We start from the raw sequence: 13,729 nt of genomic DNA, 5'->3' as shown, positions 1-13,729 counted from the left end.
TGGGTGAACAGCTTGCTCTTGCTGTTAGAACATGTATGTAGACAGACGTGTTTCTGGGACCATAAATTATGCATTAGCTGCTCTTTTTATACCCAATCATGTCACTGACCTGGCCAGTTAACATAATCAATGGCAAAAGATATTTCTTTTGATGTCACTTACTTTTCCAGCTTTTTGTTCTCCCCACCCCAACTTCGAAGAGCTGACGCTGCCATCAAATTCAAAATGAGAAATTATAATCATGAATTACTGTATTCTGTTTTTATTTATATTTTACACAGTGTTACAACTTTTCTACTTTTGGAGTTGGTAGAGAATTTACTCCAGTGTCCTGTTATATTTTAAGTAACAAGGAGCAGACGGCTGAGTCTATTAAACTCCACTGAGACAGCTGGTGACACAAATCTGAAGGCTAGACCGTCCCCTTTCACAGCCACTCACTTCCAGCATTCTCAGTCTTCGGAGGACTTGGCCCACGTAGACTGTGAAGGCCGGGTCCCCCGAAGGATGCAGCTCCTGAATTGAGAAAAAGCTAATGTAGGCTTTAAGGGTCCTCCTTTCCAGGCATCTGAGGACCAGGTGTCCCACCAACAGGGTCCACAGAGACATTACGATAAAAAGTGTTTTGCCTCAGTTGTTGCCGATGTGTCAAGCCATCCTGCACAAAGAGGTGCAGAACAACGCTGTCACAGACATAAATAAAAGGGTGCAGTATGTTCAAAAAAGGGGGAAAAATCAAAGTACAGGTCAGTCTGTCTCCCAGCGAGGGTGGAGCTGTACCAGCTTTGGATGCAATCCCCCGGGTCCCTTGGTTGCCATGGAGAGGGAGTAACACAGTCACTCATACCCTAACATTCACATACATATACTCTTTTGGACATACTGGGGGCAACTCAGGGTTCAGCATCTTGCTCAAAGATACTTTGACACAGGACAGGAGGGGCAAGGGATTCATCCACCAACCTTCCAGCTTGCTTTACTATTTGAGCCACAGCCACAGCTGACAACAGACCCAGTTTCTTATGGAGAATTTTCACCAGCACCTTGCTCTATTTCACAAGGGAAACTGTTTCATTTAGAGCTTGCTTGCGTTGCCCCGTGTATCCCTCCCTGTGGCTGGATGCCATCTCAGTGACATGGTGCAAGTTTCCCACAAATGCCGTTTAAAAAAGTATTCACTGTGGGTATCCCCGTGGGTATGATGGATATGAGCAAAACTGTAACAACAGATGCCATGTTGACAGGGTGGGGCTGCCATGCTGCCAGGCCCCAGTGCTCGAGCTGTTGTACATATTTCTGTACAGCCTGCGTGCGCTGGGCACAATGAGCCATTCACTAAAACAACAGACCCTAAACCTGAACAGCAGCATCACAGCAATGTTAAAATACCTCAATAATAAACTTCCCCGCCTTTCAAGCTAAGCGCTACCTGTGCTGGAAGTATGAGCAGTCTTTAAATCTTAATTTTCAAGGTTTTGCTCCGATTTTAAAGTTATTTTTACTCGTACTTCTTCTCCTGTGGACACGGCCGCGCTTCTTATGTGCGTCCCGTACTCAAGGGGCGTTCCGTGACGTATTTCGTACGCGACAAAATACGGCAGTTTCCCGTCGCACACATGGGTGCCCAGTCGCGTTAAGCATCATGAGTGCTGTAGGTTTTTGTGGAAACTGGATTATTATCACCTGCGACAAAAAACTGTTTGCAGTGCATACAAAGGAAGCCAGGTTTGACTTTAAATCTCTTTCATTGGCTCCGTGTTAGAAATGCTCGCAGCTCTTCACGTTAGAGCGAATACACTGGGACATGGACGTATGGTTAGCTTGCTTTTAGGGCTTTCTAAAATAGGAGGTCATACTTAATTATACTGTTTAAAGAAAGTGCTGTTACCCTTACACCCCACCCAACCAAGCGCTCTCCTTGCTCAATCTATACTTGTGGATAATCATACAAGAAAATCTGTGAATAGGGGGTAACTCTTGTTTATTGTGTAGAGATATATAAATCATGACACAACGATGGTTTCAAATGATAAAAACCGCCACTTACGAATTACACTTGGTTCCACAAAAACGTGTACGGGGATCACATTTTTGCAGTGTTGCTCCTGCAAACACCAACAGGGGAAGTGATGTAAAACAAGCTGAAAGCTCTCAGCTTTAATTAAAGGGGTTCCTCCATTTCCACAGGCTCAACAGAAACTGAGCCGGCAAAGTTATGAGGGTTATTTGAACATTAGATTAACATCCTCTGCGTCAAAGACTGCTTGAAGTCTGGAACCGATGAACATTAGCGAATAGTTTCCTCCTCTGAGATGCTCTGCCGCCTGCCACCACCTTCAGCTGCTTCAAACCTCTGAGTACATTCATGATGGCATCTTTTGACTTTGGACATCTGGAAAATACTGCTGTAGCTCTCCTGGTTGAGCTGTCTGTATATGAAACACTGAGCTCTTGTTACAGAGGCCTAGGTTTGCTTGGTATCTGGCAGCCTGTGATTTCTTTCTGCTCCTCTTTAAGTGTTGCTATCTACAGATAAAATGCTAAAAAGTAACAAATTGTTGGTACATGTTTAGGTGTTCCTCCTGTATCCGAGGTTCGACTAACGGACGAACTCTCCTTTCCAGCACCCTGGCATAGACTTTCCCAGGGAGGCTGAGGAGTGTGATCCCCCTGTAGTTGGAACACACCCTCCGGTCCCCTTTCTTAAAGATGGGGACCACCACCCCGGTCTTCCAGTCCACAGGTACTGCCCCTGATCTCCACGCAACATTGCAGAGGCGTATCAACCAGGACAGCCCTACAACATCCAGAGCCTTCAGGAACTCGGGGCGGACCTCATCAACACCAGGGGCTCTGCCACCAAGGAGTTGTTTAACTGCCTCAGTGACCTCGCCCCCGGAAATTGGCGGGTCATTCCCCTCATCCCCAGACTCTGCTTCCTCCTCGGAAGACGTGTCAGTGGGATTAAGGAGGTCCTCGAAGTATTCCTTCCACCGCCTGACAATTTTCTCAGTCGACGTCAGCAGCGCTCCGCCAGCACTATACAGTGCAGGTAGAGCACCGCTTTCCCCTCCTGAGACGTCTGACGGTTTGCCAGAATCTCTTCGAGGCAGTCCGAAAGTCTTTTTCCATGGCCTCTCCGAACTCCTCCCACACCCGAGTTTTTGCTTCAGCCACTGCCCGCGCTGGAACGGTTCACAGCCGAGTGTGAAGCAGCGGGAATGAGGATCAGCACCTCCAAATCTGAGGCCATGGTTCTCAGCCGGAAAAGGGTGGAGTGCCCACTCCGGGTCGGGGATGAGTTCCTGCCACAAGTGGAGGAGTTCAAGTATCTCGGGGTCTTGTTCGCGAGTGATGGGAGAAGGGAGCCGGAGATCGACAGACGGATTGGGGCTGCAGCTGCAGTAATGCGGACGCTGCACCGGTCCGTCGTGGTGAAGAGGGAGCTGAGTGTAAAAGCGAAGCTCTCAATTTACCGGTCGATCTACGTCTCTACCCTCACCTATGGCCACGAGCTGTGGGTAGTGACCGAAAGAACGAGATCGCGGATACAAGCGGCAGAAATGAGCTTCCTCCGAAGGGTGGCTGGCCTCTCCCTTAGAGATAGGGTGAGAAGTTCGGCCATCCGGGAGGGGCTCAGAGTAGAGCAGCTGCTGCTCCACATCGAAAGGAGCCAGCTGAGGTGGTTCGGGCATCTGGCGAGGATGCCCCCTGGGCGCCTCCTGGGTGAGGTGTTCCAGGCATGTCCCACCGGGAGGAGGCCCCGGGGCAGACCCAGGACACGCTGGACAGATTATATCTCTCGGCTGGCCTGGGAACGCCTTGGTATTCCCCCGGACAAGCTGGAGGAGGTGGCTGGGGAGAGGGAGGTCTGGGCCTCTTTGCTTAGGCTGCTGCCCCCGCGACCCGGCCCCGGACAAAGCGGATGAAGATGGATGGATGGATGGATGGATGTTTAGGTGTTTGCTCTCCTATAAGCTTTTTTTTTCTTTACCAGCCTAATGAAAGTATTATTTCATTTGCATCAGCAACTTGTGTTGGGACAAATTAACATGAACTAAATCCAAATGTGACACTTTTAAATAATAGGAACACAGAAACAAGTCATCTGCCAGCTGTCCTGTTACTTTATTGCTGCTGAAATATATGATTGTTGAGTGGATAACGGGCAGTAAAATTTCAGATGGAATTGTAACTGATTTACTCTCCTTGATCACAGAGATCCATTTGTGTTTGACTGCAGCACTGCTGAGAAGAAGCCTAAGAATACAAAGGATGAGAAGAACAGGTATAAATGGGCTGGTAATGTGTTTGTATTGTGCAAATGAAAATAAGAATATGAACAAGAGAAAAATAGACGCAGAGTAGAAGCAGATTTATGCAGCATTTAGACTGCTGTGGGAAATCTCACAGAAGTTTCCGTCAGGCTTTAGGATATAGCTATAACGTATCTGCTCTGTTCATCAGTGATGGTGGTTCCTCAGAAGAAACAGGAAGTGATAAAGTCCTCGCCTTTGCTGTATCTCCATCTGGAAAGCTCCTGGCACTGACTGATGACAACAAGAGACTAGTTCTGTTTCGCTGTGAGCCTTCATGGCACTACATCAGCATCAGGTATGACTTCACCTCTGTCACTCAGTTTCAGTAGCTTCATCTACTGCACGGAAGTGTTCAGAACGGCGCTGTGTGTCTAACAGGTGGGTGGTGAGGAGGTGCACGTCCCTGGTGTTCACCCAGGCTGAGGAGGAGCTGCTGGTGGCGGACAAATCAGGAGATGTGTACGTGTTCTCGGTGGTTGAGCCACAGAAAGAAGGCGAGCTGAAGATGGGCCACCTATCTATGCTGCTAGCTCTAGTAAGAAACACCACTATCATTCAGTGCCTTATAAATAAGTCTATCAAAAGAAGTGTTTTGGCTGCTGATTCCTCACGGTGGATAAACAAACATGTTAGCAGTATGTGTGTTTTATGTATGCGTTTCCATCAGTCATTTATAGCATGTTGCTCTTGCCTTTAGTGGCAGCTGTCTGACAACATACTGCACTGAAATCTGCCGTTGGGTAGTCATCAGTGTATTTTTTATCAGAATGTCTGCTAAAGATGCTCTTGTGCCGTCTTTCAGACAGTGGCGCTGGATGACAAGTACATCATCACAGCTGACCGTGATGAGAAGATCAGAGTGAGCCATCTCAGGTCTCCATACAACATCCAGTCCTTCTGCCTGGGACATCGTCAGTGAGTGTGTTAACAGAAAGGGAGAACACTGTCTGTGCACGGTTTCACTGTAGCAGCGTGTAGGTGAGGTTTGCTTCAGTGTTTTTTATGTGTTCTCTCAGGTTTGTCAGCGCCCTGCAGATCCTGTCAGCACATCCACACTGGCTTCTGTCTGGATCAGGGGTACGTGACATCTAACATGAAGTCTGCGTGTTCTCCCAGTATATGTATGAGTAGGGCTGGGCGATATGGCCTAAAATTCATATCGTGATATAATTTGAAGCATGTGCAGTAACGATATGTAACGCGATATATTCTCTTCTTCTGTATAACGTATTTTCCACACTGTAAGGACTTAAAATCCTTTAATTTTCTCAAAAATCAAGAGTGTTCCTTATGTATGAATTCCGGTTGTGCTTACTGACCTTGAACAGATTTTGGCTGCAGAAATCTGTTAAAAAATGTTTTAGTACAACTTTGGTAAGCCGCACTGCTTGATGGATTGTCAGAGCATTACGGCTGCCGTAGTGAGGAGCTTCGTGGAGTAAGCTGGGTCCAAAACTCCGTCCGATTCAGGTCCCAAAGTCAAACAAACACTGAGAGTTAAAAATGGTCTAAATTCTTTCATCTTTAATAAAATCATCAGCGTTGCTGCTTTATCGGGTGTAACAATTAAGTTTAACATCCAGGCATCCATGAAAACAGGATTTATTAAATTTCTGTTTTCACTTCCTGTTAACTGTAGAAGTTAACAGGAAGTTAGCTCGCTAGTTTACACCTAAACATGACATAGCATGTTCTGACTGAGAGATTTCTGAAACTAATTCAAACGCACAGCTCTGCTACCACTTCCAACATAAATGAAGACAGAAAACTAAACAGCAGTGACGTTTGCAGGGTTACTGAAGTTGGACTACCTGGTATATAATGTTGTGCTACCTGATTGCTAGCGACACAGCTATGTTAGCATAACATTAGCACAGTGAAGCTGGAGGCTGAACGCCAACTTTTTTTCCACTGATAAAAGTTAACGTGAGGGATTCTGGTGGTCAGGGACAAATGCAGTCGCATAGCAGGATGCTGTACACGGGCCAAACTTCAGTCTGGACAACTAAGATTATTCATCCACAATACGAGGTTAGTTATTAATATACTGCAGCAACATGGGAATAGAGCAGCTGCGAGAGAATTCAACATTAATGAATCAATGTTACGGAAGTGGAGGAAGCGCAGTTTTTGGCTTTCCCCATATTTCAAAAGTGCTTCATCTCTTTGCTGTGACTGTCGGCATAATTTGCAGATGATGATGGTTGTAGCCGCTGCGATGCTTTCGACCAAAACAGGCGCAGCTTGATGACATCAACATGCGCTATGGTGATAGAGCGGTATAGTTAAAATCTCTATCGTTGGCCAAATTTATATCGTTTCTATCGTATATCGTTTCTATCGCCCACCCCTATGTATGAGTTTTCTCACAGTTTGTCCCACTGTTGTAAAGCATGTCAGGCCATTGTTACCTGTCATGGGCAGTTCTCCATGAGCTTCACTCTACATCAACATTAAAAAAAAGAGTGGTCATAGAATAGAAGGGTCATAAATGTGTTTTATTGAAACAATGTCTTGTTTTGTGTCTTTTGACACACTGTACTCTACTGATGAACAAATCATGTGAATGAGATTGGAAAAAATAACAAGTCAAAACAGCAAAAATGCACATTTGCTGGGGTTGGATTTTATTGAAGTACTTTGACTGTGCAGTTTGAGTGTCAGTGTGCTTCTTCACCAGGATGGGACGTTGAAGCTGTGGGACTATGAATCTGGTTCTGAGCTGCAGAGTTTGGACCTCAGACAGCTTGACGAGACCACAAGCTCTGAGGCTGACAAAGACAAGGTATCCAGTGTGTTTCATCCTGTAACACTGAGGCTACAACACAGGTTCAGCCTAACCTAACCTGTGTGGCTTCTCTAAAGCTGCACGATGTAGCTGGATGGAGAGAAATTGCCTCAGAAGTGTTAAAAATGCATAGCATATAAACTAAAGTGTGCAGTGATGTGTGTGACATCTGAGGACTGCATGTGTTTCAGTTCTGTTGGTGATGATTTACACAGGATTTATTAAGTTCAGCTTCATGAATCATCATTTTCTTTCAAAAAGCTTCCTGTGCACATAAATGTAACCTGCGTTCAAGTCCCGGTGTAAAACTGGGACATCTGGGCTTCCACTCATACCTGTATTTTGTATATGGCCATAAAGTGGCCTATAATGATCCTTCTACTAGAAAGCATAGGTTTACATATTACAGACTGTAGACAGTAAACTTTAAAGATTAATATATGGTTTGAATAACCTGCTGCTACATCCTGAAGTGTTTGGGATTTATATTAAGCTAATATCAATGTTAGCCTGCTTTTATCAGAAAATGGTAACCTAATTTCAAAGTGCTATCACACATTACCTGGATTATATCTATATTGAAAATATACACGTACTCTTCCAGTTGAGCCACAGTGATGTTCTGTATAGATATGATGTTCCCTCTGCAGCTGTGCACTTTTCCCTGCAGAAAAACGCCCAGCATGTAGAAGCAGCTGAGCCATTTGTTAATCTTTGAACTGTGTAGTGCAGGGGTAGGCAACTCCAGGCCTCGGGTGCCGGTGTCCTGCAGGTTTTAGATTGCACCCTGGGTTAACACACCTGAATCAAATGATTAGTTCATTACCAGGCCTCTGGAGAACTTTAGAAATGCTGAGGAGTGATTTAGCCCTTTAAATCAGCTGTGATGGGTCATGGACACATCTAAAACCTGCAGGACACCGGCACTCGAGGCCTGGAGTTGCCCACCCCTGGTGTAGTGTCTGTAATTGGCAAATCTGTTTTCTAGTAGAGCTTTTTTGTTTATTTAGAGAAAGAAATGTCCACTTTTTTGGAAAAAGAAAGCAGAAGGCCGAGCTTCACACTGGGACTTGAACACATTTGTGTGGATCTGTGCGAAGCTGGCAGTGTGTCTCACAACCCTACATGGGCGTGCAAAGTGATCTGTGCGTGTGAGGCGATTCGTCCACTTGCATTTAAGATGTTGTGAGCGAAAGGGAAGTGTGTGTAGTTTTACACATGTGCACGCACAGACGGCTTTTTCAGAGAAAAATGATCCGATTTATGAAGCTGAACTTGAACTGTGATCACTTTGGGTACACGCATTTGTAAAATTGGTTTGTGTGTGCTCAAATTGGTTAGTATTTGCATGCAGATTAAAGCACACGCTTGTGAGTCCTTAGACATTACACACAAATCATTGCACACTTCCTAGTTTTTGCTGATGGATCATACGGTAGACATTTGTAGCACTTTTCTCTCCGTTTCAGACACAGGTGTCAGTGTAGCACATCACTGAAACCTGTTCAGAGACATCCAAGTCTGAAACATTTCTTACTTCTTGACAGTTGTCTGTTTGCTGCTGTACAGCTTTAGGAGGCATCTGAACGTTTTTACAGTTAAATCCATGGATCATCATGACAGTTGTCACGAGGCGTTGGGGAAACTGCTGAAAAAGACCTGTGGATTTATCTCACCAACCAAACATTTTCATATTAGAAATCCTGGGACTGTCGAAACAAGTCGCTTTGTTAAAAGGCCAAGTAGTCAGAGTGAACCAATCCAACGTATGTTTGTTTGTTTTTTTCATTTCAATGCTCAGGATACAACAGTGTGCCGAATTACCAGCTCGAGTGACGGTCAGTATGTAGCTGTGCAGTGTGACAGGTGAGTCCCCGTGTGTGACTCTGTTGTTGTTGGACTGTGCACTATATACAACTTTACAAATTTAACCAGATGAGCGCCAAATTAAAGGAAAAATGAGTAATGGAACAACAAATACAGTTATCATTTATCATCATGCTCAGTGGCAGGCGGAGGTCATCTAAGATAAGGACAATGCTGGACTATACCTCCCACCCACTCTGTGACGTGCTGGCCAGTCACAGGAGCACATTCAGTGAGACAGATTACCCATAATGCACCACTGAGCGACACAGGAAATGATTCCTGCCTGTGTCTCTCTGTACAACTCTTCTATATAATACACAGTGCAGCAGTTTTACCCTTTTGCTCTACAGTAAAATAACAAATGAAGTTTTACAGGTTGGAGTAAAATCTCTTTCACCTCCGTTATAGTCTTGATATTTATAATTAAGCTATTTGTATATATTACAGCTATTTCTTATATTTTAATAGATTAAATGCTGTGTTGAGATGGATTTTAAAATCACCCACAATAATTCTTTAATTTAATCTAAGCACTAAATCGGATTTAAAAAAAACCTGAGAAATCTGATAGAAACTCCAAGTAAAGGCCAGATGGACGTGTGGAGTGGTGCACTGAGCGATTCTGTTTAGGCTTCCGAGGAAGAGGCTTCCGAGTAGCTAGCTTATGTGTGGTAGTTGGTTTAAGCTAGTTATGTAAGGCTTACCTTTGCTTTAACGATGAAACATTTCTTCTTCACCTCCTACATGATGGCACTATTTAACCATCCAGATCAAAATTACATGTTGCTGTCCTTACTTTGAAGGCTGCTATCATAGCTGTATATGTCACTCTGTGAGAGATGCCATTTTCAGGGATTTAAATAAAGCTGCTGGGGAAGAATATGGATCACACTTCCCCAAAAGTCGTAGTTTCTATGCATGTGTTCGTTTTTTCCTCCATTGATAGATAATCCAAGTAGTCTGGGCTCAAGACAGATGAGGAAATAACAAAACATTTTGTCCTGCAGTACCACCGACTGTGGTACTGTGGTCACAATGGAGTAATGTTTTGCCCACCAGGGTCAGTCACAAGACTGAAAACTAAACACAAGCACTTTGTGTGTTGTGAGAAGTGCAGCAAAGTCCAGCTCTTTACCTTTACTTTCTTTGTTTATAACGATTTCTCCAAACATTAGATCAAACATTCTTCACCTTTAGTTTTGTTATCAGAATCAGTTGCACTCTCCATCCTGCTGACAGTCCTGGGACCCACTGTCTATGTTTAGCTGCCAGCTCCCACCTACAGCAACTTTAAACCCATCCTGTGCATTCGTGCAGGGCACCAATGTGAATTGCACTATCAAATAAGACGTTATGTAAAAGTGTTTAATTAAATGGGCTACACACGTAAGCTACATAAAACACTGCTGTGCTTTGTAACAGGAAATGTTACTGCAGAGCCAACACCAAGCACTTCAAATCAAATCACTTTGATTGTCACATCACATGTGCAGGTACACTGGTACAGTACATGTGAGTGAAATTCTTGTGCGAGCTTCACAAGCAACAGACGTGTGCAAAAATACAATAACATAAAAACAAGCAAAATATAAGAATGGCCGCCTTTCTACACAGCTACACATTAGTTCTGATTCGATCTCGTTTCTAAACATTGACAAAAAGTGTCAGTATATTTCATCACAGTTTCTATCCTTGTGCTTTACTTTTTATTTAGTTAGCATCTGGCTTTTGTCAGGAAAAAATGTGGTCTACAGAGACTAAGCCAAGTCTCTGTAGTAGTTAATCCAGTTTCAGAATTAAAGCTAGAGTCTTACGGAGGGGTCCCACTGATGATTTGCTTGCGCCCCGTGTGTTCTCAGCGTGCCCATACTCCAGCTTTTCACACTGACTCAGAAGGGCAAGGAGAAGCTTGTGCCACACAGCAGGATCTCCCTGCCCTGCTGTCCCCTGGACGTGAACTTTGACCCCGAAGGACGACTGTGGGTGCTGATGGACTCTAGTGATGCACCACTTCAAATCTACTCACTGACACACAGCTCCTGGGAGGTACAATGCCATAATTCATAATGAATATATGTAGAGAAGAAACTGCACTCAGATATTTTCAGATGATTGGAGTCTCTGTATTGGTTACATTCATACACTGGATACACAAGATTGGAGACTGGACACATCCAGGGTCCATATTGGATATATGACAATAGTTTTAAGTATTGAAAACGAGTTTGTTCTTTGTGATACACTAACTCTGATGAAACACAGGCTCAGCGAATCAGATCCTATGACATGGGGCAGTACAGCTGTACCTTTATGGTTGCCATGGTATTGTTCTCTCTTCCAGGGATGTTGGCCAGTGTTTCAGTGTATATAGTCATAAATATAGTCTGCTGCTATCGTTTAATTCCCTGTTTAATTCTCTCCCATAAATGTGTATGGGTGTGTTGACTCTGGCTGACGTGTCTGCTCTCTGGGTCTCTCTAGTGTGTTGTTCATGTACCTGAACTTAACAGAGTGACTAAAGCCTTCAGGCCACACTGGGAGACACTTGAAGGTGAGTTTAATTCAGTTTTATTTATTTAGCGCCAAATCACAACACAAATTGCCTGAAGGTGCTTTATATTGTTAAAGACCCTACAGTAATAGAAAGAAACCCCAACAGTCAGACTGAGCAAACGATTTGGCGACGGTAGGAAGGAAAAACTCCCTTTTAGCAGGAAGAAACCTCCGGCAGACCCTGGGTCAGGGAGGGGCGGGGCCATCTGCTGCGACCATTTTAGGGTGAAGGGCGGAAGACAAAAAGACACGCAGTGCAGGAGAGCCACAGTTTAATAATAGCTAATGATTACATGCAGAGAGGTGTATGAACACACGTGGTGAGTGAAGAAACATTCAGTGCATCATCCCCCGGCAGCCTACACCTGTTGCAGCATAACTAAGAGAGGATTCAGGGTCACCTGGTCCAGCCCTAACTATATGCTTTAGCAAAAAGGAAAGTTTGAAGCCTAATCTTGAAAGTAGAGATAGTGTCTGTCTCCTGAATCCAAACTGGAAGCTGGTTCCACAGAAGAGGGGCCTGAAAACTGAAGGCTCTCCCTCCCATTCTGCTTTTAAATACTCTAGGAACAACAAGTAGGCCTGCAGATCGAGAGCGAAGTGCTCTAATAGGGTGATATGGTACTACGAGGTCATTAAGATAAGATGGGGCCTGATTATTTAAGACCTTGTATGTGAGGAGCAGGATTTTGAATTCTGGATTTAACAGGAAGCCAAAACAGGAGAAATCTGCTCTCTTTCTAGTCCCTGTCAGGACTCTTGCTGCAGCATTTTGGATTAGCTGAAGGCTTTTCAGGGAGTTTTTAGGACTTCCTGATAATAATGAATTACAGTCGTCCAGCCTGGAAGTAATAAATGCATGAACTAGTTTTTCAGCGTCACTCTGAGACAGGATATTTCTAACTTTAGAGATGTTGCACAACTGGAAGAACGCAGTCTTACATATTTGTTTAATATGTGCGTTGAAGGACATGTCCTGGTCAAAAAGGACTCCAAGGTTCCTCAAAGGCAAAACAACCCAGAGTAAACATCTGGCTGGTACCATATTTCTAAGATTTTTAGGCAATTTGCAAATTGCCTAAAATTTGCAAATTATTGATGAAGAAACTGACCTCCCAGCCCATTGTTCATTCAGTGGGCCGGTTCCAGTCATTGTGCAAATGTACTGTTTATAAAGTTGGAAACCTTCAGTCAGCTGAGACTGAAGACGTCACCTGGATGAGTGACAATATGTTTCTCCTGCTGAAAACGCTACGTTGGGTTGAACAGAATCAACCTTTTGGGATTTCCTTACCTGGATGATTGAGCCTGCATCAGGACATCTGTCTGTATTATTATATTTTTCATATACTGACGCAGACATATACTTACTGTACCTTCTCTTAAATACCAGCCTCCTTAAGGACTAATAACCGGTTTGAGCAGCTGCACAAGGTGACCTTTGACAATGTGGCGGTGTACCTCCAGAGGAAACAACAAAGGCTGGAGGAGCAGCACCTGAAGAGGAGCGGGGGTCAAAGAGCAAAGGGCAACAAGAAGGTCAAGAAGGAAACTGAGTCGGTGACTCAGCCATTTGCCTGAAGACACTTGAAGAACATTTATTTCCTTGTTTTGATGCATTGATAAAATGTGTGAGCTTCACCACACAGGCCCGATGAGGGGTTCTTATGTTTGACTCAAATTTCTCTTATTTTTAAAGAAGAATGTTGTAGAAACATTATCATTAAAGTCTGCCCTATGTTTCCACCATCACCAGTGAAGGAAACATGCTGTTCACGGAACCATATGCACTCACACTGTCTTCGGGTTAGAGTTGCTCTCTGTTCACATTTCTGATTGCATGCGATTGCAGTGTGTGTTAGCAGCAGCTGAGGAAGTGACTACTAAACTTCCTCAGAGTTTTTCCAGAGCAGGATTCTGACGTGTAGGAAAAGCTGAGTGAGTTATGAGAATGAATGAAACAGGAAAATGTGTTCCACAGCTTAAAAAGAATATGAGACTAGGATTTAATTAAACACTCTGGGCTTCACGGCCTCTCAGCAATAAATTGAAGTAATCATTTTCTCAATGACTGTTTCATATAATTGTGAAGGAAATTGGGCCTCTTCTGTTTTACATGGTTTATGCATAGCTGTCCTGACACTGTAGGGTTGAGGCCTGGAGTTTGAGTTACTGCAACACCTCCTTTCCCAGGTCAGGC

The 13,729-nt window shown here is 44.2% G+C and overlaps 1 protein-coding gene across 1 annotated transcript; it reads left to right on the top strand.

The window, feature by feature from the left end:
- The first annotated feature begins 1,591 nt into the window (after nucleotides 1–1,591).
- wdr4 (WD repeat domain 4) lies at nucleotides 1,592–13,597 on the top strand. The gene is made up of 11 exons (XM_080902550.1): nucleotides 1,592–1,725; nucleotides 4,220–4,288; nucleotides 4,468–4,614; nucleotides 4,698–4,854; nucleotides 5,122–5,234; nucleotides 5,336–5,396; nucleotides 7,000–7,104; nucleotides 8,909–8,973; nucleotides 10,836–11,022; nucleotides 11,458–11,527; nucleotides 12,923–13,597. Exons 1-11 carry the CDS (start codon nucleotides 1,643–1,645, stop codon nucleotides 13,108–13,110), a joined length of 1,245 nt encoding a protein of 414 aa, XP_080758676.1. The 5' UTR covers nucleotides 1,592–1,642; the 3' UTR covers nucleotides 13,111–13,597.
- The last annotated feature ends 132 nt before the right edge of the window (nucleotides 13,598–13,729 follow it).

Source organism: Rhamphochromis sp. 'chilingali' (genome assembly GCF_963969265.1).
Source record: "Rhamphochromis sp. 'chilingali' genome assembly, chromosome: 14".
In the NCBI taxonomy this organism is placed as follows: Eukaryota; Metazoa; Chordata; class Actinopteri; order Cichliformes; family Cichlidae; genus Rhamphochromis; species Rhamphochromis sp. 'chilingali'.
Note: the sequence above shows the minus strand (reverse complement) of the source record. Positions and strands in the feature narration are given on the sequence as shown.

Excerpts from the sequence above, each read along its gene's own strand:
- wdr4 (XM_080902550.1), top strand. The coding sequence starts at position 1,643 with ATGAGTGCTGTAGGTTTTTGTGGAAACTGGATTATTATCACCTGCGAC. Across the intron at positions 5,235-5,335 it reads TTCTGCCTGGGACATCGTCA|GTTTGTCAGCGCCCTGCAGA; the intron begins GTGAGTGTGTTA and ends GTGTTCTCTCAG. Across the intron at positions 11,023-11,457 it reads TGACACACAGCTCCTGGGAG|TGTGTTGTTCATGTACCTGA; the intron begins GTACAATGCCAT and ends GGGTCTCTCTAG.